Source organism: Elephantulus edwardii, unplaced genomic scaffold (genome assembly GCF_000299155.1).
Source record: "Elephantulus edwardii isolate Elephantulus edwardi_28Jun2011 unplaced genomic scaffold, EleEdw1.0 scaffold00026, whole genome shotgun sequence".
NCBI lineage: Eukaryota > Metazoa > Chordata > Mammalia > Macroscelidea > Macroscelididae > Elephantulus > Elephantulus edwardii.
In genome coordinates this window covers 9,588,088-9,615,614 of record NW_006399776.1, presented here as the reverse complement: position 1 = coordinate 9,615,614, position 27,527 = coordinate 9,588,088, and the positions used below count along the sequence as shown (strand labels likewise).

The following is a 27,527-nucleotide window of genomic DNA, read 5'->3' as shown; positions in this document are numbered from 1 at the left end:
TGTAAGGAGAGACAGGTCTTTAGAGAGGGACATCATGCTGGGTAGAGTAGAGGGATAGCGCAGGAGGGGAAGACCCTCTATGAGGTGGATTGATTAAGTGACTGGGGTAATCGGGATGGGTGTGTCAGAGGCAATGAGAGTGGCACAGGATAGAGCATGGTTTAGGGCTGTTGTACATAGGGTCGCTATGAGTCGCAAATGACTCGACGGCACATAACAACAACAGTCCTCACAATTATATATGCCATTTCCTTGAAGTAAATCTCTGTGTTATTGTGTATGTGTAGACTAACATATGGACTGTGGTTATATTGCAAGTATACAAAAAACAGGAAACTTCTGTTGATTAGTCCATAGTTTTAGGGCTCTCTGATAGCCTAGTGATAAGAAGCTGTGCTGCAGTCCTGAAGACACATGGTTCAAATCTACCAGCTGCTCTGTGGAAAAGTATGGGCAATCTCGTGTGTGATTAACTGCCTCTGAAAACCTGCCAGAGGGTCAGCTATGGGTCGGTTCCAACTTGATGGTACACTACAACCACCATCATATTTTTATGTAATTAACTTCTTTTTGGTTTCATATCCTTTCCTCATAAGGTGTTTTTGAAATTTTACTAGGTATTAGCACTTGAAGATATGCAGAGCCATCTCAGTGTCTCTCCCCCCCCATCATCCCGTGTGTCGTTCCCCCCCCCCGCACATAGTTGCATGATTTAAGGTAGTTCCCTATTGACTCATGTAGATTGCTTTCATTCTTTTTTTCATGTAATAATTTCATGTTATTGTTATGTGCTGTCAAGTCACTTGCAGCTTATAACAACTCTATATACTATAGCTCTGAACTCTGCTCTATCCTGAGCCAGTCTTACTGTCTCTAACATACCTACCCCCATTATTCCAGTTGCTATGCCAATCTATCTCTACTGGGGTCTTCCTTTCCTGTACTATCTCTCCACCTTTCTAAGCATGATGTCCCTCTCCCTAATCATATATTCCTTTTAAACACTTTTTTCTTTTATCTGTTCCATTGTAGTGTTCATTATGTATCGCTTCTTTGTTATCCTCCCAACCCCCATGTCAGTCCTGTTTTATAACAGTGGTGTTATACAGTACTTATGCTTTTGTGAATGAGATATTTCACTCAGCATAATGTCCTCCAGGGTCACCCATGTTGTGTAATGTTTTATGAGTTCTTGTTTTTCAGTGCTGCATAGTATTCCTTTGTGTGAAGATACTGTCGTTTTCTATCTGTTCGCTTCTTGATGTGCACTTGGAGTGCTTCCATCTCTTCGCTATTGTGAATAACACAGGAATAAACCTGGGTGTGCATACATCTGTTTTGGTGGAAGCTCTGGTTTCTTTAGTGTATATTACTGGTAGTGGAATTGCTAGATGAAATGGCATGTCTATTTCCAACTTTCTGAAAAAGTGCCAGACCACCTTCCAGAGTGGTTGTATCATTTTACATTCCCACCAGCAGTGAATAAGAGTTTTAATCTCTCCACAACCTTACCAGCATTTGTTGTTTGATGAATGGTTGAATTTTGTTTTTGATCTTTTTAAATATATTTCTGGGATTTTTAAAATCTATTTTTCCTTATGAACGTTCTAAGTTTTTCTTTGGGCTGTTAGTCTTACTGATTTTTGTTATTTTCATTATCTTCCCGTTTTTTCTGTTTTAAATTGTGCACAGAGTAGTAGTGCACATTGTATTCTGTTACCTCAGTTGTTAAGTACTATGGACTTGGAGCCAACTCATAGCAGACCCTCCAGCGAGTGTCCAGAGGCTGTAAGTCACAAGGGAGAATATTGCCTATCTTTCTCTCAAATAGCAGCTGGTGAACTTGAGCCACATGCTATTGCTATAGTTGTGTACCTCCTTACTACTGGGTCATCAGCGAGGTTTTCATATTACAGTCCTCAGAAATTGGAATATCTTTGCAAATCTGATCCAGGTTTCAGGTTGGGAGATTATCCTGGATTTATAAGCCCCATCTAATTATATGAGTCTGTAAAAGTGACTAGCCTAAAAATAAACCCACAAAAACATACAAAAGAAAACACAAAAATACCCTTGCCTTACTATGGGCTTGTGGTCAGAGGAAGATGTTGGAGAGATGCTATTTTTAGTTTTTTAGTATAGAAGAAGAGTGAGGGGACCATGAGCAAGAAATGTCGTTGGCCTCTAGGAGCTTGAAAAGGCAAAGAAATGAAGTCCCTCTAAAGTTGAGAAGTAAAATACCTCTGCAGACCCTTTGATTTTATTTTAGCCTAGGAAGATCTGTCAGACCCAGAACTGGACCATTTGTATTGTTTAGTTTTAGGCCATTATTTTTGTGTTACTTTGTAGTGTGTTTGTGTGTATGCTCTAGATTTCTTCCCTTTTACCCTCCCTCCATTTCCAAGAAAGGTGATCCAACTGAATATGGAACCTATCGAACAATATCATTAATACCACATGCAAGCAAAATACTGCTGAAGATTATTCAAAACCGACTAGAACAATACATAGAAAACTGCCAGAAGTTAAAGCAAGATTTAAAAGAGGCCATGGCACCAGAGATAATCATTGCTGATGTCTCATAGATCCTGGCTGAAAGTAAAGAATACTGGAAGAATGTCTACTTGTGCTTTATTGACTGTGCAAAAGCATTTGACTGTGTGGATCATAACAAGGTGTGGCTGCCATTGAGAAGAATGATAGTCCCAGAGATCTTAGTTGTGAGAAACCTATACCTGGACCAGGAAGCTGTTGTGCAAACAGAGGAGAACACTGCATGGTTTAAATAAGAAGAGAATGTCAGGACTGAATTATCTCTCCATACTTACTTAATCTGTATGCTGAGAAAATTATTTGAGAAGCTGGACTGTATAAAGAGTGTGGCATCAGGTTTGGAGGAAGACCCGTCCAATAACCGATGTTATGCAGATGACACAACCTTGCTTGCTGAGAGTGAGGAGAACTTGAAGCATTTGCTGCAGATCAGGTAATGCAGTCTTCAGTATGGATCACATCTCAGTGTCAAGAAAACAAAATTTTTTACCACTGGATAGAGAAGAGATTGAAATTATCACCAGCTTCATCTTGCTTGGATCCACAATTAACACCCTTGGTATCAGCAGTCAAGAAATAAGGAGACACATTGCACTGGGAAAATCTACAGTTAGGAACCTCTCCAAACTATGGAGGAGTAATGATGACAGTTTGAGGATGAAGGCACGTCTCATTCAGGCCATCATCTTTCTGATCACTTGATATGCATCTGAGAGCTAGACAGTGAAAAGGATGACTGAAGAAGACTCGATACCTTTGAGCTCTGTTGTTGGAGAGGCGCTACTGAACAACCCGTGGGCAGCCAAAAGAACATACAGATAGGTCTTGAAGAGGGTACAGCTGAAGAGTTCTTTGAAGGAAAGATGATGTGGGATGGATGAGGCTTCACCTCACATACTTTGGTCACATTGCTGGGAGGGGCTATTCCTTGGAGAGGGATATGATGGTGGGCAAAATAGAGGGTCAGTGAAGGAAGGAAGACCTCCCCCCCCCCCCCAAGCAGGTAGATTGGCAGTGATTGCCACAATGGCCTCTTGTGTGTCAGGAAGTGTGAGAATGGCACAGGATAAAACAGGGTTCAGATCTTTTATTCATACAGTCTCTGTGAGTTGTACTTGACTTAGCAGCACCTAACAGAAGTAATAACCGCCACCCCCATGTATTGTCTTTTACTTTGGTGTCTTTTTCTCTGTAGGAGTGTGTTTTATGTAATTAAACTTGCCCTTTAATTTTTTGATTGAATGTTGTTGTTATTCTCTGATGTCCCGTTCCGTTGACTCCATCTCATATGCAAAGTAGCTCTGTATTCTGCTCTATCCTGAGCCAGTCTCACTGCCTCTGACACACTTAACCCTCATTACCCATGTTACTGTGTCATTTCATCTCATCTGGAGTTGTCTTCCCCTGCCCTTGTCCCTCCATCCTTCCAAGCATTATGTATGTTCTTCTCCAAGGACTGATCCTTCCTAGCAACATGCTCAGAGTATGTGAGACTGAGCCTTAAAATCCTTGTCTCCAAGGAGCAACTTGATTTCACCCTCTCTAGGACAGATCTTTTTATTTTCTTGGCAGTCCATAATATGTTCAGTATACTTTTCCAGCACCACTACTCGAATGTTAGCAGTTTTTCTGTCATCTTTGTTTCCAGCTCTCTGATGCATAACAAGTAATTGCAAAGACCATGTCCTGGCTCAGGTGCACCTTAGTCTCCAGATTGACATTGTTGCTCTTCAGCGCTCTGGAGAGGTCCCTAACATCAGATTTTCCCAGTCAATTCATCTTGATTTCCTGACTGCTGGTGGCAAGAGTGTTGATTATGAATCTGAGCAAGCTGAAATTTTTAACAACCTCAGTCTCTTCCATCTATCGAAGAGCTACTCTACTGATGGTGAGAATCTTGTTCTTGATTTTCAGCTTCAATCCATCTTGCAGACTATGTCCTTGACTTTTTGCAGCAGACTTTTCAGGTTTTCCTCAGTTTGAGCAAGGAAGGTTATGTCATCTGCATAATCTACATAACACAGATTGTTGATGAGTATTCGTCTAATCCTAATGGCACATTCTTCTTCTTAAAGTCCAGCCTCCTGAGTTATTTTTCCCACATATAGACTGAAAATGTATGGAGACAGACATACTCCTTTACTGATTTTGAACCAGTCAGTGTTCTTGTTCTTTTCTAAGGCCTGCTTCCTGGTCCAAGTTTACGTTTCTCATGAGCACGATCAAGGATCCTGGGATTTCCATTCTTCTCAAGGTTACCCACAATTTGTTGTGATCCACAGTGTCAAATGCATTTGCATAGTCTATGAAACACAAATATGCATTCCTCTGGTACTGCTTTTAGCCAAAATCCATCTGACATGGGTGGTGATGTTTCTAGTGCTACGGCCTCTTCTAAACCTGGCTTGTCCTATTTTCCCCCTTCTTTAGTTTCAGTATTTTTGTCTCATAAGAAACTGTAGTATTAATGTTTGCTTACTTTCTTCTACCTTATGCTCCTTTGTGAAGAGTAAATAATGCTCTTACTTATACGTGGGGGTTTTTAATACTGATGTCATTTGACATAGACCTAGAGAACTGGAACACGACAATCTTAGTATCATTGCTGATAGTGAGAAATAGATTTCGGTGGCACCAGAAGCCAGGGGCTATATATAGTTTTTTAACCTTAAACTACTATGACAAATTAATGATACTATCCAGCAGAAAACACAGTGATTTTATTCTAAAGGGCTAGTTTATGAATGCTTCATTGCTTATCCTTCAGACTTTAGATTTCTTACTGTCCTTGAAGTTTTGAAGATGCTGGAGACTTGGTTATATATATAGGCTTTTATCATGTCATCTGTGAGTGGAAGATTTGAGTAACAGGTACATTATAATTACCTGTGGGCAATAATTAGGAGGGTCAAAGTAAGGGAGACAAAGTCTTTACAAATCCTTATCTGTAAGGAGCATTCTGATTCTATTTCTCCTAAGATTACTTTATTCTTATGTCACTCCATGAAATACTCATTGTTCTTTCTCAAGTCTGTAACTAAAATGCGATTTTTTTTTTGCCTTCATTTATTGTCCAGCTTTGTCACATATGTAAATGAAGCAATTGAAAATACTGCGGGTTGATCACCTTAGACCTGGAAGAGACATAATAATTTTTGATGAAAACTACTGTGTAATCTCTACAATGAAAACAAAAACTTTGAAAGTCTGAAAGGCCCAAATGTTGCAATGCTATAGAGCAACTAAAATGATACATTTTTTGTGGCAATGTAAAATAGTTTCACAACTTTGGAAAATAGTTCTTCAATTCCATTCCTAGAAAATTATATAGAAGAAATGAAAGTTTAAGTCTAAACAGCAACTTGTACAAGAATGTTTGTCAACATTTATCTAGAATAACTAACAATTAGAATCCACCTCATATTCTAATGCACCTCTCTGAGGTGATTGATTCAGTGACTGGGGTAATCAGGATGGGTGTGTCAGAGGCAGTGCCATTGGCACAGGATAGAGCAGGGTTTAGGGCTGTTGTACATAGGGTCACTATGAATCTCAAACGACTCGATGGCACATAACAATTAGAAACAATTCAGATATCCATTAGCAATAGAAAGTATTAATTTATTGTGCATATAGTGAATATTCATTCAGTGACTAACAGTAATAAGAAAGGATCAGCTGCTGGTACAATAGCATGATCAAAAGAAAGCAAGCAAGAGAGTACGTTTAGCAAGAGAGTATGTTTAGTATGTTTAGTAATGCTCTTTGATTACATTTGTATGAATTTTAAGGACAAGCAGAATTAACCTGTATGTTACCATAATCATAATAAATAGTTGCTAATTTGACAGGAGAGAGGCTTATTTTAATTTTTAGGATGATAAAAGATATCCTGCCTTTTTATCATGTTCATTACAAAGATGTATACATTTGTCACCCTTTTTAAATTATATATTTAAATTAAGATTACATATTACTGTGTAATTATGTCTTAATAAAAATATAGAGTTAAAAAGTAAACAAAGGTGAAAATTTCAGATACATGCAGTGACAAACTGACAATCATAATACTTAGCACTTGCAGAGACGGACTGGAAAAGCAAAGAATTACAGTGGATATTTATAAGAACCAAAACAAGTTTAAATTATATTCAGTGTCATTTTCTAAAACGTCTTCAAGATTTGTAAGTTTTAAAGTATTTCACTAATTATTATACTATGAGTTTTAGAACTAGAGTGACTGTTTTAGGTTATGCCTTGTGGTTAATAATGACTCTTGATGGCATTAGAAGAATGTAATCTCTCTTAAAAATACTCCTCCAAAGAGGATATGAAAGATTTCTGTAGTCCAAATTGCCTGATAAGGTTTTAAACAAAACATTTATCTTCGTATGATTTGTGTTAGTGGTTTGGATTCTCAGTTGGTAGAAGAAATTGAAAATGTGACATCTGGTTGAAGCATATTTGTTTCAGTATTTTATTTATAATATATAGCAATCATTAGTTTAGCAGCTGTAATTTGTCTTGGCTATAATATAATGCATTAAATGGATTTTATAAAGACAGTTACATAGGTACTATATATAGATGGACAGTGTTGTCTGTGGAGTCCTTCATAACTTGTTTCATAGCATTCAGATATGCTTGAGTTTATTCAAATGATAAGTTGGCATAAGAATTAAGTTGTGTTTTAACCTAAGGATAGTGTTCAAAATAATAATAACTTTTTTTTACCTCTATCAAGTAATTATGTGTGGACTCTTCATGGAAGTAGTAAACCACAAATTAATGTGGTGGCTGATTTCTTAAACATGACTGACAGCAGAGCTGTATTTTGTTTATGGAAAAGCTAATTCCTAATCTTTGCATCTATTTTAGTAATAGTTATGCACGAGTCCGAGCTGTGGTGATGACCCGGGATGACTCAAGTGGTGGATGGTTACCACTTGGGGGGAGTGGACTGAGCTGCGTCACTATCTTCAGAGTTCCTCACCAGGAAGAGAATGGCTGTGCTGACTTTTTTATCCATGGAGAGCGACTCAGGGACAAAATGGTAAATGAATAATTATTGTTAATAATGTAAAGACTACATCTACAGAATAATTGTTTTAAAATTATTAGTGTACTATATTTTTATGAGAATTTTTTTGCCTGTTAAATTATTTAGAGTTTTCATGTTAAAATATAAATGGAATTAGTTTCTTTGTAAACAAGAATAACATTAATGTACACAAAGTAGTGAATTGTTAGCACATTGTTACTAGGTGAAATCAAGTCAGAATTAACCTATTGGTAACCATCCAGTGGTTTTCAGAGGCTATAAATCACTTGGGAGGGGATTACCCATTTTTTCTCCTACAGAGCAGCTAGTGGATTCAGACCCTGTGCATTTGGATTTCTAGTATAGCTTCTTACCATAGGCCACCAGAGTTCCATGAGGGTAAATAGGACACTCAGAATACAACATTATTTACTGTGAAAGACTTTAAAGGGGTGGAGGAAGGCTTTTAAAGGAGCCCTTAGCTTAGTCTTAGGAAATAGAATCTAGGTTCTTCTAATAAAATCTTTAAACTAAAAATCAGAAGGTTTGCTATTCCGCCTAACTTTTTGCTTGCAGTAGTTTCCTTGAAGGTGCTTATTATTTGTGAAACAGGGACAGTAAAAAGAATTAATATTGACAGGAGAGACTACTTTAAATTTCATGATTTGTTGTCCTATTTCCTATAAAGATTGTTGTTAATAGGGGCTACCAGTTGTCTGTGGTTCATGGTGACCTTATCCTTTGCATTGTTCCAATTGCTGTCATGCTCAGATTCATTGTTGTGGTCATTGTATCAGTCCATCTTGTTTAGGGTCTTCCTCTCTTTTTCTGCTATTTCCAGTTGATATCTTTTCCAAGGACTGGCTCCTCTTCACAGCATGCCAAAAAATTCAAGTGAGTTGCCTCTAAGGAGAACTTCCTCCAAGATAGATCTGTTGTATGTATGACAGTCCAGGGGATTTATTAGACTACTCATAGATGAACTCTAGAAATTATGTGAGACACATGCACCTCTCACACTCCATGAAAAATAAAGCTTTACCCTTTAAGAAAGGATAGATAAGTAACAAGTACCTCTTGCACTTGGTGTAATAATAAAAAGAATAGACAATGTTTGAGAGGGTGTTTCCAGGTCAAGAAGATAGCTTTTCTCAAAAGTGAGAGAATAATTTTGGCAGATTTTTCTAATCCTTCATTTATAATTGAGTATATGAAAAAAATAAATCTTATTATAATTGTTTTAAAATGTTTATACCTTATTTTTTTATTTTTTTTAGAAAAGCACTGCTGTGAAGTCAGTTCTGACTCCTAATGACTTAAAATCGGATTTCTGAGATGTAGATCTTTTTGTGTTGTTTAATTGTATTTTTACTTTTTCTTTACCTAAACTTATATTTCCATTCTTCCTTCTTTCCTTCTTTAGTCTCTGTTAACTCTCAAAGATTATTTCTATTTATGTGTAAACCTTTCCTTAGTTTTTTAATTAGTGGTTTTATACCATAATTACCCCTTTGTTGATGGTTTCTGTCACTCAGCATAATTTGTTCAAGATTCATCCATATTACACAATATTTTACAAATTCTTGATTAGTGATGTGTAGTAGTCCCTCATGCAAATGTACCACAGTGTCTTTAATAATGCATCTGTTGATGGTAAATCATAACAAGAGGGAACTGTTTTTATTTTCTTATAGAGTGACTGGTAGATATGAACCATCAGCCTTTTGATTATCCCCCCCAAGCACAGTGTCAATTCTGCTAAAGGGCTCCTTCTCTCTTAGAGACAGGGCAAATAAAGAGTATGTTTCCTGATCCTTTTTTGGTTAAAGTACCATTCTATGTGATTGATATATATGATTCTTTCTTAAAATTTGCTTGTCTTTGAAGCTTTTACAAGTATAGTTCATTCCTTGAACTTCTAACATTCTAGAGCTTCCTGATTTGTACGCCATTTGTAGGTTAAAGTGGTTGAAGCCCTTAGGCTGGTTGCATCTGGTCACTAATAGTTCCTCTTCTTTCTTCTTACCTTTTTAGTATTCTCAATAGTATGCACTAAACAGACAAAAACAATTGGAAATGACTGCTACAAACTATTGAATTGCATAATTTATTGGTATTTAAGAAAGAAACACCTGATTTTGTATTACAGTTATAGCATAAGAAAATGAAAATACTACCTTTCTCCCAGAGATTTGGAGATAAAAGCATAGTGATCTTTGATAAGGACAGATTCTCACAATCTTCTTCTTAATATGTCTGAGTTAGACCCTCCATTTCCTTTCAAATGTTTATAGTTTGATTTAGTCCTTTAGATGACTTTTTTTTTTTTTTAAAGGCTACCTAAAATTTGACTGTTGGTTTGTATGGGTAAATCTTTACTACCAAAATACGGACTTGCTTCCACGTAGTGGAATCCCACTCATTGCAACCCTCTTTCAGGTTTCTTAGTCACAAGAAGAGGACTGTTCATCTTTATCTTGTGGAGCCTCATGCATCCACAACCTTTGGGTTAACAGAGCAACATACTAGAGACTATTCCACCAGGACTCTACATTTTTTTCCCATGATAGAAATTTATATTTTATATTCTTATTTTTATTAAGAATTTGATGCTAAAAAAATAAAAATAAAAAAAGAAGAATTTGATGCTTAGCTATCATTATGGATAAGCATGGCATTTCTGTCTTAAATCGGGCATTTTAACAAAATGTCTACTGTACACAAGTTATGTTATTTAACTATTTTATCAGAATTATATATGCTTTGTAAATTTAAAACAATAATTATATGCCTTTAAATTATTTTTAAATAGTTGAAGTAACTGTCAATGATAACATTAATTCATTCCTAATTGAAACATGAAATGTAAAAAGTATGAATATAGAAAAATTGAAAGTTAAAAAAATTAAATGGAACACAAAGTTTGACATGCTAGGCATTAGTGAATTAAAAGGAACTGGTGTCAGTCATTTTGAAGCAGACAATCATGATCTACTGTGCTGGAAATGACAAATTGAAGAGAATGATGTTAAAAAGAGCATTTCGTGATCTCCAATGCTGTGCGGGATAGGATAATATCCATATAGATTGAAGGAAATTCTGTTAATGCAGCTGTTACTTAAATATCAACCAACCAATAAAGCTTAAAGATGAAGAAATTGGGGATTTCTACCAACTTTTGTAATATAAAATTGATTCTATATCAAGATTCATTAATAATTAAGATGCATTAGTAATAATTTATTTTAATGCAAAACTTTGAAAAAAGAAGGACTAGTAGCTGGTAATAGACCTCAGTGACAAAAGTGAGGCTGGAAGTTGGAATGATAGACTTTGGCACAAAGAATTATTTATTCATTACAAATATTTTTTAAAAACATGACGTTTACAGCACCTGAAAACCAGCTGGAGAGTCAGCTGTGAGTCAGTTCTGACTCCATGGGGTGTGTGTGTGTGTGTAAACACACACTACACAGGAATCAGATTGACTACATCTGTAGAAAGAAATGTTGAAGCAGCTCAGTATTGGGAGTCAAGACTAGGCCCGGAGTAGAGTGTAGAACAGTTTAAATTAAAGTTCAAGAAAATTGAAACAAGTTCATGAGAACTGAAATAATAAGATATTAAGTGTATCCCAACTGACTTTTAAAACTATCTTAAAAATTAATTTGACTCATTGAACACTAATGATTGAAGGCAAGATGAGTTGTGAAAAGACATCAGAGGGTGGCTCCTGAAGACAAAGTAAAGTATTATAGAGTTAGAAAACTAAAAATTAAGAACATGCTCCCCATTTCTCAAGCTGAAGGAAATGAAGAACAAATTCAAGCCTTGAGTTGTAGCACTGAAGGATTCTATAGGCAAAATCTTGAATGATAGAGAAACTGGAAGAAATACACAGTTGATATAATGTAGATGACAGTGAACCATTTCAGGCAGTAGTATATAAAAAAGAACCAGTAGTACTAGAGGAAGAAGTCCAAGCTGCAGTGAGCCATTGGTAAAAAATAAGACCCTAAGAATTGGTAGAGTAGCAGTTGATATATTTCACAAAACAGATGCAGTCCTGGATGTGCTTATGAATCTGTGCCAGCAAATATTGAAAACAGCTACCTGGCTAACTCACTAGAAGAAATCCTCCCTTGTTCCTATTCCCAAGAAGGGTGATCAAATAAAACCTTGCTGAAGATGATACAGAAATAGCTGTTAACAGCACATCCACAGAGAACTGCCAGAAATTCAAGCTGGCTTCAGAAAAGTGCATGGCACCAGAGTGCAGTGCATCTGAATTGCAGATGTCAGATGGGTCTTGGCTGAAAGTAGAGTATACCGGAAAGATACTGACTTATTTTTTTATTAATTATCCAAAATTATTTATGTGAATCATAACACATTATGGCTAACATTGAGAAGAATGAGGATCCCAGAACCTTTAATTATACTTAGGAAAAACCTAGACCAGGAGGCATATGCCTGAACAAAACAAGGAAATACTGCATGGTTTACAATCAAGAAGGATGTGCATCAGGTCCCTATCCTTTCTACATACTTATTTAGTCTGTATGCTGAGCAAATCATTCGAAAAGTTGTACTTTATAAAGAAGTGTGTTATCAATTTCAGAGAAAGACTCATCAATAACTTGTGTTATGCAGGTGATAGAACCTTGCTTGCAGAAAGTAAAGAGAACTTTGAGCACTTTATGCACAATATCAAAGACCACAGCCTTCAATATGGCTTACACCTCAACTTTAAGAAAACAAAATCGTTACCACTGGGCCAAATAAGTAACAGCATGATAGAAAGAAAAAAGATTGGAATTGTCAACAGTTTCATTTTATCTTAATCCCAAACCAACTTTTCTCTGTGTTTTAGAACCATACCATTAACTCATTTTTTTTTTTTTTTTTTTTACTTAGTCTTGACAATCAAGTTATATAATATGACCCACAATATATCCTGGTTGCCTTTATTTCCCCCCCTTAAAAAAACTTCAATTTACATTTTAACTTTTAATCCCTTTACTAACTATACTTTTTTTTTTTACTCTTGAGATACTTGGTTTTTGTTTTTTAATTTTTTATTATTAATTTCAATGAAAATTTACAGACTTTGGATTTCCATTCATTCATTATTACACTTTTCTCCCTGCCTACCCCTCCTCCCCAGTATACTCTTCTCTTTGAAAAGTAAAAGAAGAATTCTTTCATTGTTTTATAATTCCTCCCCCCAAGGCCCACGCCACTGTTCAGCCTTTGCTCTAGACACCTGTCATGACAAAATTACCTAATCACATACCCGTTTTAAACAGTTTTCTCCCTCATCTGTTTCAGTGCAGTATACATCCCATCCTTCTCAATCTTCCCCCAACCTCAATGTCAGTCCTGTTTTACAGCAGTGGTACCATACAGTATTTATCCTATTGTGATTAAGATACTTCTATTTGCAACTTTTTGAGAAAGTGCCATACTGCCTTCCACAGTGGTTGCACCATTTTACACTACCACCAACAGTGAATAAGGGTTCCAATTTCTCCACAACCTAACCAGCATTTGTTCCTTGCTGTTCTGTCAAATTTTGCTATTTTTACTGGAGTGAAATGATACCTCATAGTTGTTTTGATCTGCATCTCTCTTTACCGCTAGGGATTTTGAACATTTATTCACGTGCTTGTTGGCCATCTGAATGTCTTTGGTGAAGTGTCTGTTCATATCTTGTGTCCATTTTTCTGTTGGATTGTTTATCTTGTTGTGGTACTCAAGTATTTTATAAATTCTAGATATAAGTCCCTTATCTGACATGTCATTACCAAATACTTTTTCCCAGTCTGTGTCTTCCCTTTTTACCCTTGTTTTTAACAAACACCATTCCAATTGTGTTGATTTATATTATTGATCTGGTTTAAGGGGATCTTTATATTGACTCTGTCATTCTCTTTTATACCTGATTGAGATACATTTCATAATAAACTTAATATCCTTATCATCTCGTTCAAACTGCTAATAAACTGTTAATAGCCTCTCTAGTGACTAAGTTGATGTTTAATTTCATTTCTATCGCCAAGACCCTATTTTCAAACTACAAACCTTCTTTGCTTTCAACTTTTAGTCAGTTTGATTCTTGTATAGTTCATCAGATGAGGTGCACATGTACAGTTGCCATTTGTTGTTTTGTTTTTTTTTTTTTTTTAAAAAGATACTTGGGTAGCTAAGATTTCAGTCCTATAGTACAAGCTATCATGCCTGGCCTCCCTACCTGCTACCTTCGACCCAGCCAAATACAACATACCTCCAGAGGCACAGCAGGCTCTTACTGAGCGGCTGGCCATTAGCTCCCAACTTAACTGGGAGTATCTGCTTCATGAAGCTCAGCAACTCCAACTGCCAGTCAGTCATTGAAGATCTTGACTCATTGGACCTGTACAAGATCAGTGAATGTCTATCTCAATTTCAAGCCCACTCCCAAGCTCTCATTCATAGGAGATGTGTTTGACATTGGGCCCCTCTTTTTGTATTATATTTTAAAAACTGACAGAGATAAGAGAGAAAAATTTACCCAGGAAGGAAAATTGAAATTAACATTTAACTTAATAAGTTTGACGGTAATAATTATATATATTATTACTTAAATAAATCTTCTGTTAATCATTTTTTAAAAAAGATATTTGCAATGAATAAATCACTGGTTGTACAAATTTTTGTCGTTCCAACTCCAGTCTCTGCCACAAAGACCATATTTTCCAACTACCGATTCTTTTTTTCCCCTCCAATTTTTACATTCTAGTCATTAGTTATTAATAATTCATCCTGATTATGTGCTCAATCAATTTCACACTAAAAGTTAGTAGAAATCCTCTTTTTCTTTTGATTTTTGATGGTTGATGTGTATATATGAATAATAGTTGTTTTAACAGGTCTTCTCTTGAATTACTTAATTTCTTTATAAAGTCCTAATATTTTTCTCAGAAAGTCTATCATGTTCCTGTTTCTATTTTTCATAGTTTACTTGGATTTTCTTATATTAAGATAATTGTAATCACGCAGAATGAGTTTGAAATTGTCCATAAGGAAATAACCTCATTTCTCACTAACCATATTGTTCCTCTTTCTCTTAAGATAGTATAAAATAATATATTTTTGCTGGAATTGGTTTCTTTAATTCCATAGATCTTCTACTGGATTATAAGGTTTTTTTCATAATTAATATTTATTGAATCTTAATAGAAGTTGGGGAAATTTGGGGTTGTTTTTTTAAAATTATCTAGATTGATAAACTTTATGATCGTACTGAAATGTTAGTGCTTTCAGAGTAGTTACTTAGGTAGAAAAGAATTTAGATTTGTATGTTTTAACTTGCTTAGATCTGTGTTGGAATGCAAGACTGCCCTAACAAATACTTTTACATAATATTATTTATCTCCTTAATATTATAGTCCAATTCCTAGAGCTAGCTCTGGTCAGTCTATTTATAACCATTTCATTCAGCTCTAAATTGGCCTTGTGGGCTGGTATGTCAAGTGTCTGAATGGAATCTGTAAGCATTTAAATGTTGGGATTTGGAAGTTTTTAAAACTTAATAAAGCTTTGTTTGGAAATTTTATTATACCTTTTTTTTTTTAAACAAGTGATGCTTTTCTAAACCACTTAGCCTTGTAGATGATCCAAAGTTCAAAGGTTCTAGAACTGTTCCTAAAATGTAATTCTTCTATATTTTATACATTGTTAACCAAACACAGTCTAAATGGGCTGTGTTTTGTTGATACTTTTTGGGTTTTGCCACTTAGTTCTTATTTTTTGTTTAGTAAGTTGCATTTAATAGTCGCTATAAAATAGCCATTTAAACTCTTATAAACTGTAGAAAGGAGAAAGGAGAGTGGGGTTGATGCTTTCTTTTAAATGACTCTTTTGTTCTTTCATTTATAAATGATCTTCTGAGTTCAACTGGGGGCCTGATGTAATTCACATACTTCCAGAATTACTTAACCCTAGAAAGAAACTTATTCAGCTTTTAATTAGGATTAGTTAGGTATGTATTTCAAATTTAACAACTGTAGTCTAAATATTTTCAAGATTATATTTTTAATAGCTCCTGGCAATTAATTTAGAGTCGTTTTACAGGACTCAGAATTAATCATTTCCTTTTGTACCAGATTTTCTCTTATAAGGAAGCTTGAAGAGTAAGTCATACATTGAAGAAGATTTTAATAACCACTTTAGGCCTATAGATAGCTGTTTAGTTTACTAGATTGATAATTAATAAATATAAGTCCTTGTCATAAATAATATATCCTTTTATGTTATTTATTTCCCTGTAAATAATTTGGCTAATATGCATTGGATGAGTGTAATCTTTTTAGATAATATTTTTAGTAGCCATTTTCTACAGTTTGCTGATTTAGAAAATCATGAATATGGTGAACTTATACTGTATACTTTCTGTGTGTCTATTGTTGTTATTATGGTTATTTTAAAAAACAATCCTAAAAGAAATCTACATCTTTGACATAATCCCAATACAGACACCAAACTCGTTCTTCAAACGGGATAGAGAAGGCAGTTTGCAGTTTTAGCACGAGAGGAAAGAGACTCCTGAATAAGTAAAGCTCTTCTGAAAAATAAAAATGAAATGAGAGACATCACACTTCCTGATCGCAAAACCTGCTACACAGCCATAATATTTGTACAGTGATTGACACATAAGCCAATGGAATAGAATTGAGAACCCAGAAAGCAACCCCCTTACCTTTTGTCAATTGAAATTTGACAAGGAAACAAAACCTATTAAATGGAGAAATGGCAACCTTTTCAACAAATGATGCTGACAAACTTGTCATCTACCTGCAGAAAGCTGAAACAGTCCACATCTCACACCACACACAAATACCAACTTAAAGGAATCAGAGACCTGGGGATAAAACTCAAAACCGTAAAGATCCTAAGAGACAAAATGGAAACAAACTTAGAACCCTGCAGCATAAATAGGCTTACAAATATAGCCAAAACTAGAGAACCAGGAGATGATAAATTGATAAGTAGGATCTTCTGAAAATCAAGCCCCTGTGTGCATCAAAAACGTTTGCCAACATGGGGGGGGGGCCCACATACTTTGTGGTTGGGGGTGGTGCAACACACCAAACATTTGACAATGACATTTCAGACAAGGATCTCATAACTGAATTGTACAAAACCTTACAGAGCCTCCATAAGTAAAAGACTGATAACTTACTACAAAATGGGTAGAACACATGAAAAACTCTTCATAAAGGAGGGCATTTGGATGTCTAGCAAACACATGAAGAAATGTTCAAAATCACTGGCAGTCTTAGAGATGCAAATCAAAACAGCAATGAGATACCATCTCACTTCAGCAGCAGTAGCAAAATTTCAACATTTAAATGTTGGAGAGGTTATGGAGAGATTTGAACTCTAATGCACACTGCTGGTGGGATGGTAGAATGGTGTATCCACTTTGGTGGCAGTTTGGCATTTCCTCAAAAAGCTGAACAGAGAAATGCCTATAATGCAGCTACTCCACTGCGAAGAATATGCCCCAAGGAAATAAGAACTGAGACACAAATGGATGTATGTACACCTGTGTTCATAGCAGCATTATTCACAATGGCAAGAAAACAGAAACCACCCCAGTGCCCATCCAGCATATGAATGAAATGAGAAACTGGCAGGTTCACAAAATGGTTTACTATGCAGCACCAGGAAACAATGATTTTGTAAAATACTACACAACATGGAAGAGTCCAGAGAGCATTGTAATCTCTATATGCTGAGTGAAATAACTTAGCCTTTTTAGGACAAATAGTTCTTAAGACCATTATTGTGAAAATAGTCATAACTGAGCAAGATGTGTATAAATATTCAAACTGGTCTGCTACTAATCTTAGAAGAATGAATTATGAATGAAACAGAATGTATATGAATTGTTGTTGTTGTTCTTATGTACTGTTGAGTCTCCTACCACTTATATCTATCAACCTTGTACAATAGCTCTAAACCCTGCCCTATTGTGAGCACTCAGACGGACACCCCTAGTCCCATTGCCCCAGATATCATGTTTATCTATCTCATCCAAGGTCTTCCTCTCCTGCACTCTCTCTCCACCCTTCCAGGCATGATGTCCTTCTGCAAGGACTGGTCCCTCCTGGACATGTGTCCAACATATGTTTAGACAAAGCTTCAAAATCCTTGCCTCCAAGGAAAAACTTGATTTCACCTTATTCAAGACAGACCTGTTTGTCCTCCTGGTGATCCATGGTATGTTCAAGACTCTTCTCCAGCACTATAACTCAAAAATATCAATTCTTCAGTGATCCTATTCATTGTGCAGCTCATTGTAAGCCCGAATCAGGCACACCTTAGTCTCTAGACTGACATCATTGTTCCTTAGTACTTTGGTGAGGTCCCTGACAGCACACTTTCCAGTGCAGTTTGTCTTTTGATTCCATGACTGCTAGTTCCAAGAGTGTTGATTGTGGAGCCAGGGAAGCTGAAATTGTTAAAAACCTCAATCTCCATCCATCATGGTGCTGCTGGTTGGCTCAGTGGTGTGAGAATCTTTGTTTTCTTGATGAAAGTGAGGAGGACTTGAAGCACTTGCTGCAGAAGATCAAGGAATGCAATTTTCAGTATGGATTGTGTCTCAATATCAAGAAAACAAAGGTTCTTACCACTGGCCTGATAGGCAGTATCATGATGGATGAAGAGGAAATTGATACTGTCAGTAGCTGCTTCTTGCTTGGATCCACAATTAACATTGTTGGTACGGAGCAGTCAGGAAATAAGGAAATGCATTGAACCGGGAAAATCTGTGCAGTTAAAACCTTTCCAAATTTATTGAAGTATAATGATGTCAGTTTGAGGAATAAGGTACTTCTGATTCAGGCCACAGTCTTTATGATTACCAGCTATACATCCGAGACCTAGACAGTGAATAATGATGACAGAAAAAGAATTGATTCCTTTGAGCTGTGGTGTTGGAGAAGAGCACTGAACATCCCATGTTCAAGAGAACAAATAGCTATGTCTTGGAGAGGGTGCAGCCATAGTGCTCTTTGGAGGCAAGAATGAGGAGTCTTCACTTCACATACTTTAAACATGTTGCTAAAAGGTGCTATTCCTCAAAGAGGGACATGATGTAGGGAAGGGTGGAGCGTGAAGGAGAGGAACAACCTCAGCCAGGTAGGTTAACACTTTGAATGCTGCAGTGAGTTCTTGTGTGTCAGAAAGTGTGAGGATGGCACAGGACAGGACTGGGTTCAGATCTTTTGTTCATAGGGTCGCTATGAGTTGTATCTGACTCCACAGCACCTAAAAAGAACAACAACATGTATAACATTTATACTGGATATAGGAGCTTCTGGGAAGGGTATTCTAAAAAAATTATCTACAAATATGATAGGTGTTTAGATCAGTATATTAATTATCCACCCTTCACCCGCTTTTTTGTTTTCAGTCCTACTACTCATTTTCAAATTCTGACTAGCTGCTGCTATAGTAGCTTTTTCCAAAAATATGTTAATTTCTTTTTGATTTGTCACCAAAAACAATATTTTTGTTTTATTAAAATAGTTATTAATAGAATCTCTATGGGCTCTCTTTTACTTTTAATTAGTTTTTTTTTTTCTTCAGTCAGAAATTACATAGTAGATTAGATGCCATTTTCTTTCTTTTCTGGCTTTTCCATTTCCAATAATTTACCGTTTCTGCCTCATTCCTATCTCTTGTGCTTTAATTATCTGTGTGCATTCTTGTAGATGATTTTTCTTTTTTGAGCCAGTCTTTTATTTAGCAAAAAGGTGACCTTGAGATCAGTTCAGAGTTTAAAGAATGTCTCAAGGTGTTAAGTATTGGGAAGCCCTCTTTTCTCAGTCGGTTCACTAAGTTTGGTCTTTTAAATTGTGAGTTCTTTTTTGCGTTTTTCTTTCGTTCTATTAGGATTAATCTCTTCTGGTGTGAGAGTAGGTGAAGCTCTGGCTTGAGTTGACAGTCCTGTAGGCTAATTTCTTCTCTTGAGTCTTTACTGGGAGTAAAATTAATTACTTCCAAACACATTTTATAGATAAAAGTAACAAAAATCTGAATCATAACTAGTTGCCAAGTGATAGCGGATATAAATTCTCAGTATTTACTTGACTCTTAGAGCGCATTTCCCCTTATTATTCTAATATTTCAAAGAGCTGGTTCATTTTCCTACTCTTATTTCTTCCATATATGTAAAAGTTCATTTTAAAAACTAAGCATCCAGTGATTTTTGAGACATTATAAAAAAGAAATGTCATTTGCAAGCAAATGGTGAAGATTAGTTTTTATCACGTTAAAATTTAAGTAAAAACCTTAATCTTGGCAAGTTTAATAGAGGTGCTAATTTAATAATACTTTCATGTATTTAAAAATGAGCTAATTGAGTGGCATTGTATTTTAGTGGAAGAGCATGAAGAATTAACTGTAAATAAGTAAGAAATGAAAGAAGGTAATTTGATCTTAATAATTTTTTCTATTTGTATTTAAAACTCTTTCCTTTAAGTACTTAAGAAATAATTAAAAAGCACCCTGGTGGCATAAATGTGAAACAGGTACATCTGAGAAGCAGTTCCAAGTTGAGAATCACTCATTGTTGTAAGATAATATTGAGATATTTATTATTCATACCGACCCTGAGTAGAACTGTTCCATACAGTTGTGTTGATTATAATTTTTATGAGGAGCAGATTGTTGAATCTTTCTCCAGTGAATTGGCTAGGTAGATTTCAACTTCCAGCATTTTGCTTAGCAACTTAACTATTGAGCTGCCAAGGCCATCCCAGACCTTTATCATTGAGTCAATTCCAATTCATAGCAGTCCTGCGCAACAGAAGTAGACTGTCATCTCTTGTGTGGTTTCAAGCTACTGACCTTCCACTTAGCAGCCAAGGGCGTTAACTATACCATAGCTCATTATATCTACAAACAAAATGTGTATTTGTAGATTGAATCTTGTGCTGGAAGTTTTAAAAAAATAAAGGATGAAGAAATAACACAGTGGCCAAATTGGGAATATGAACTGTAGGTAAAAGCATTGTGTCAATTTTTAATTTCCTGAAATTGATCATTTTTCTATGATGAATTTGCGAAGTTCTGATAACATATTCCATAGCTAGTTGTGCCACTACCCCAAACACTTCACACATCCACAATTCAAATCTTCCAACAGCGTCAAAGGAGAAAGTTTAGCAGTCTTCTCCCATGAAGATTTACAGCCTCAGAATCACCACGGAAAGTTACTATTAGTGACTTTGATTAAAATAAAATATTAACATTGCAATTAGGAACTGTATATATTTAAGTCTGAAGGTGAAGCATGATATATGTAAATCTCTTTCAAATGATTCACAATAAACTCATGTACACATCAAATGTTAATATGGCAAATCTGGGTAAAGAAAAGACAAGAATTTTCTACAAGTTTTAAATTATTTCAGAGTAGTAATAATGATGATAAAGGAAACAAGCTTAATGCTTGCTCAGTCAAAACCTCTTTTTGGTAGCTAAAATTAATATGTAATCCACTTCCAATCACATACTGAGAACATGGCTTAGGTAGGTATTTGAGTGATAACTATGATTATTAAACCTGCTAAATAAACAAAATATACTAGATATTTAAATGAGTTTTTCTGAAAAAAACCAAAATTCAGTGCCTCATTGAGTTTCCAAGGCTGTAAATGTTAATAGAAAGCAATTATCCTCAACTTTGTCTTAAAGAGCAGCTAGTGGAAAAAAAAAAGAGCAGCTAGTGGATTTGAACAGTCAACCTTGTGATGAGTAGCCAAAACACAGTGACAGCAGAGCTCCTGCAGTTTACAAAGTTAAATATTCATCACATTATGACTGTTTTTTTATAGAAGTAATGTCTAATGTACTCTTCTGCAAATTTAGGAAAGCATAAAAAGTGTCTAAGAATGTGTCTGGTTTTTTTTTGGTGTTGTTTTTATTTTTCATGATCTAGTCCAACTTGCATGATCTTTTTTTATCCCATTTTAGTTTCTGTAATAAACATACCTAGTATTAATACTTTTCTTTAAATAATAGGTTAATATTCCATTGTTAAAAATAATAGCTCTTCTCTTCAGTTTTTACCTGTGTTACGCATGCTGTGTGTATAGTAAATTTTGACATTTGATTTTTAATAGGTGGTTTTGGAATGTATGCTTAAAAAGGACCTCATTTACAATAAAGTCACTCCTACATTTCATCACTGGAAGATTGACGACAAAAAGTTTGGCCTTACCTTTCAAAGCCCTGCTGATGCAAGAGCGTTTGATAGAGGCATTCGAAGAGCAATAGAGGATATTTCTCAAGGTAGCTTTTCTTGATTTGTCTACCAGTTTTGTAGAATACAGATGAGCCTCCAAAAATTTGATCACTCACAGGTACCTTAGAGGAAAGCTTGAGGGATTTGCTTCCAGAAAGAAAATCACCAATGAAAACCCTTAGGAATATAGTTTTACCCTTGACACATACAGGGTTGCTGGAACTGTAGTTAACCTTGGTTGGTTTTTTTTGTTTGTTCCTTCTAGTTTATTTACAAAACTCGAATGCAAGTTTGTACAAATTCTTTCAATTTCCCTCACCCCTCCACTCATCAAATTGTACAACCCAGTGATTAATCCCCCCATTCCCCTGCACATCCATATCCCTTTGCTTCCAGCCTCTCCCACCCCTCCTGGATCCTTATACTCATTCTACAGTAATGGTTTTATACAATATTTATCCTTGTGGGACTGAGTTGTTCACTCAGTATAATGCTTTCCAGTCCCTCCCAAGTTAAGTAATAAATTACAAAGTTATTGCTTCTGCGTGCTGCATAGTATTCCATTGTGTGAATGCACCATAATTGCTCAATCCATTCATTTGTGGTTGGACATTTGGGCTGTTTCCATGTTCTTGCAATGGTGAATAATGCTGCGATGAACATTGGTGTACAAATCTCTGTTTGTGCCTCAGTTATCAAATTTTTATTTTCAGCTTTTTGAGGACACACCAAACTGCCTTCCAGAATGGTTGCACCATTTTACAACCCCACCAACAGTGTAGAAGGGTTTCTTTCTTGCCACATCATCTCCAACATCCATTACTTGCTGCCCTGTTAAACTTTGCCACTGTTACTGAGTGAGGTAGTACCTCATTGTGGTTTTGATTTGCATGTCTCTTATTGCCAAATTTTATTGATTTGGATCATTTCTTCACATCTCACACAAAAATCCAACTCAAGGTGGATCAGAGATCTGGGAGTAAAGCCCAAAACCATAGCATTCATAAGAGACAAACTGGGATCAAGCTTAGAAGCACTAGTCCGTGGTATAAAGAGACTGCCAAATACAACAAGAAATGCACAGTCTAAGGATAAAATTGATGCATGACACCTTCTAAAGATTAAATCCTGTGCACATCAGAAACTATTTCCAACAGGGTGAAAAAAACCTACAGACTGGTAACAAACATTTAGTAATACCATCTCAGAAAAGAGTCTTATAACAAAAGTTTACAGATACTCCTGAGCCTCCACAAGAAAAAGACTGATAACCCAGTTACAAAATGGGCAAAAGATTCAGAAAGAATTTTCACAGAGGAATCTATTCAAATGGCAAACCTTGTTTTTTTAACTGAGGCGGCTCATAAACACCAGAAGGATTCGGTGCATAGCAGTTTTAAGAACAATTAGGGAGAAAACTTAGGCAAGGTAGTAAAGATTGCCTTTTCTGGAGAACATCTCATAATCTAGGATGTTTATTAAAGAAGAGGAAAGCAGTCACTTTATTCTCTAATTTTCTGTCACAGGGACAAAGTATCCACATTGCTAGTCAGCACAGTGCTATAATGACATAGTACTAAAGTATAAAATGAAAATTTTGGCTTACTCCTCATTTACCTGTTTAATTTCTCCAGGGTGCCCAGCATCAAAAAATGAAACTGAAGGACTAGATGATGAATTACAAGTAAGTACTTGAACTTGTAAAATAATTTCTGAACATAAATAGTGTAGAAGAAATATTACTCTTACTAAGTAAATAACTCATAAATCACTTTGTAAAACTTCTAAGGCAACCTTGTTCCTCACTGGAAATAATAATGGACAAAAGTATCTGTCTAAAAATATTTACAGAAAGAAATTATAAATTGTTGGTAAGCATGTGAACACACTTGTTTTATCTCACTAATAATTAGCTGGTAGCATAAATTAAAGCAGGCAACAGTTTTCCATTGCCAACGTTTAAGGAAAATTGTATACTCTACCACTTCATACTACGTCTGTCTGTTAGAAGGACAAACTGGTAGAGGAAGTGTAGATGGTACACTTTATAGAAAACAGTTTGGCATGTATATGGTCAAGTGTATTGTATATCAGCTGTAAAAATTAAAGCATTATTATCTCATGATCCAGTGATTGAATTTTAATAATGTATACTAAAGGAATTAAGATGTACAAAATTTACATACACAGACACTCTCTCTCTCTCTATATATATATATGTATATTTATTTACACATGATTATAAAATATTATTTGATAATAAAATTAAAGCAGGTAGTAATAGAATGATTGAATAAATCTACTTTTTGTCATGTGATTACTAAAGATTGTGTAATTTGAATTTGCATACAGTATTAAAGCAGTAAAAGTAGGCATTTTATTCTTACTGCTCTTCCAAAATGCTACAGATGAGCATTTAACATTATATATATATATATATATCACCATCCTTTGAATGTGCACTATATTGAGTTAATGGTTTCTTAAAGAGAATGTGATAGATACAGTGTTTGGTTTTCAAGGGTAGATCATTAAAGACATTGAGCTTTTATTAGGCTCTCTTTCTTGCCTCCCTTCTTTCTTGGGAGTGCCTGATTAAGGCCATGATCTCAATCTCACCTGCTATGCATTCAGAGAGGATAGTGAATGAGGATGACAGAAGAAAAATTTATTCCTGTAAGTTGTGGTGCCAAAAAAGAAGACTTAATGGTAATGGCCTGCCAAAAGAACAGACTGATAAGTCTTGGAAAAGGTGCGACCAGAGTACTTCTTGCATGCAAGGATGACAAAGCTTTGTCTTTCATACTTTTAACGTATAGCTAAGAGAGGGCATTCATTGTGCTTGAAAAGATAGAGAGGCAGAAAAGGAGATAAACCCCCAACAAGATGAATTGATACTCTGATTTCAGCAGTGGACTCTAGTGTCTCAGAGATGATGACGGTGACACAGTATAGGGCTGGTTTCAGGTTAGCTGTTCTTAAAATTGCTATGAGTTGTACTCAGTGGCACTTAATAACAACAGTCCTAATTTATTTACTAGGAATAAAGTGCATACTAATCTATTTAATAAGCTTCATAGTGAGTTAAAGTAATAGTTATCTTTTGAAAAGACAACTAAAATGGTTTTAAGAAACTCATTTTAAAACTTTTCTTACAAGTAATTTGTTATATTAGACCTTAAACATCTTGATTAAACAAGAGTAGTCTTGTTTTAAATATTCATCAGTTCGTTCAATAAATATTTGAGAAATTACTCTGTGCTAATATGACTGTGCCGTTATGTATAATAACCATTTGACTATTTGTTAGTAGATAACTTTCTCTTTTGAGACTATAAATCCCATAGGAAGAGATTGCCCATTTTTCGCCTACAGAGCAGCTGGTGGGTTTGAATCATGTGCCTTTGAGTTGGCAGTGCAGAGTTGGCACCTGAGCTCCCTGACCAATAATAAAGCATAGATGTTCTATTAATTTCTTTCTTTCTCCAACTATTTTTTAATGAGCCAATTAAGAGTTATTTGATATGTAATACTAGCTCTTGCTGGCTTATACATGTTCTAAGATAATTTTTTAAATTGTCTACCAGTTAGAACATTTCCAGTTCTCATTCTTCAGATATTCTAAATTGATACAAACCCCACAAAATTTACCTCACAGCAGGCTTGAGGTTTTAAGAGGAAGTGAGCTTAGATTTCATACCTTTAGGAAAAGAAAATAGAGAGCTGGTTAATCTAAGAAAATAGAGAGTTTGTTAATCTAAAAAAAATTACCATGTTTTCTTTGGACCATTAAAAAGTAATTCATACTCCTTACCCTCCAAAATTATTACAGTTTCTGAGCCAAGACTCTAATTTGCATTTATTGTCTAAAGTGATTTTGCTTTCAGCACTTAGGATATGAATTACTCAGATACTGATTTGCAAAAGTGGTAACTTTTTAGGAAGACTCTGTATCTGAAAACTTACTAGATTTATAGCTAAAATATTTTATAAAAATATTTTATGATACTAAGAACTGTCACTGTCTTAAATTAGGTTCCCAAACCGGTTTCATTTTAGGCTGAGTTCTGTTATTTAATAAGAAGGGGGGGGGGAGCTGTAACCTCTATACATAGTATTTTATTTACTTTTAAAAGACTTTTACTATGTCTTCAAGAAGAATATTTGGACATTTAGAAAAGTATAGATTTTCAGTTGTTGTTGTTGTTATGTGCTGTCAAGTCGCTTGCGACTCACAGCAACCCTATGTACAAGAGCCGTAAACCCTGCTCTATCCTGTGCCAACCTCACCATCTCCGACACACTCACTCTCATCGACCCATCCCATCGAGGGTATTCCTCTCCTGTGCCATCCCTCCAATCTGCCAAACATGATGGCCCCCCTCTCGAAGGACCAGTAGTTACTCCTTTGCAACATGTCCAGAGTATGTCAGACGAAGCTTCAGAATCCTTGCCTCCAAGAAGCAGTCCTCCTTCACCCTCTCTAGGACAAACCTGTTTGTTCTCCTGTCTGTAATATATTCACCTCTCCTCCAGCACCACAGCTCAAAGGCATCAGTTCTCTTTCTATCATCCCTAGTCACTGTCCAGCTCTCGAATGCATAGCACATAATTGTGAAGACTATAGTCTGGATCAGACACACCTTAGTCTCCAGCGTGATGTTGTTACTCTTCAGTATTCAGGAAAGTCCCTGAGAGCTGCCTTTCCCGGTGCAGTTTGTCTCTTGATTTCCCAGCTGCTGGTACCAAGACTGTTGACTGTGGAGCCAAGGAAACTCAAACTGTTAATGATCTCAATCTCTTCACCATCCGTACTGCTGCCGCCAGTTGGTTCACTGTGAGAATCTTTGTTTTCTTGATGTTGAGCTTCAATCTGTATTGAAGGCTGCAGTCTTTGACCTTCTGTAGCAAGTGCTTCAGGTCCTCCTCAGTTTCAGCAAGCAGGGTTGTGTCATCTGCATAACGCAGATTGTTGATGATTCTTCCACCAATCCTGTTGCTGCCACATTCCTCTTCGTACAGCCCAGTGTCCCAGATGATCTGTTCTGCATACACATTGAAAAGGTATGGAGACAGAATACATCCCTGGCAGACCCTCTTCTTGATTTTGAACTATGTAGTATCTCCTTGCTCTGTTCTGACCACTGCCTCTTGGTCCAAATATATGTTTCGCATAAACACAATCAGATGTTCTGGGATTCCCATTCTTCTGAGAGTCAACCACAGTTTGTTGTGATCCACACAGTCAAAAGCCTTTGCATAGTCAGTGAAGCACAGATAGACATTCCTCTGGTACTCTCTGCTTTCAGCCAAGTTCTGTTTAACATTAGCTGTAATATCCGTAGTACCACAACCTCTTCTAAATCAAGCCTGCACATCTGGCAGTTCTCTGTTGATATATTGCTCCAATCGCTTTTGGATAATTTTCAGCAAAATCTTGTTTGCAGGTGATATTAATGATATTGTTCGATAATTTCCACACTCTGTTGGGTCACCTTTCTTTAGAATGGGAACAAATATCGATCATTTCCAGTCAGTTGGGTATCTGGCTGACCTCCAGATTTCCAGGCACAACTTAGTGAGCACATCCAGGGCAGCGTCTGATGTTGAAATATATCAGTTGGTACGCTG

General features: G+C 35.9%; 1 protein-coding gene across 1 annotated transcript in view; it reads left to right on the top strand.

Annotated features, from left to right (window-relative positions):
• Positions 1-27,527, top strand: part of SPRED1 (sprouty-related, EVH1 domain containing 1) — a 141,040-nt gene that overhangs the window by 90,262 nt on the left and 23,251 nt on the right. Inside the window, exons 2-5 of the mRNA XM_006883036.1 lie at positions 1,773-1,775; positions 7,432-7,606; positions 21,775-21,943; positions 23,531-23,580. Of these exons, the coding sequence (XP_006883098.1) occupies positions 1,773-1,775; positions 7,432-7,606; positions 21,775-21,943; positions 23,531-23,580 (397 nt within the window). The remainder of the gene's footprint in view (positions 1-1,772; positions 1,776-7,431; positions 7,607-21,774; positions 21,944-23,530; positions 23,581-27,527) is intronic.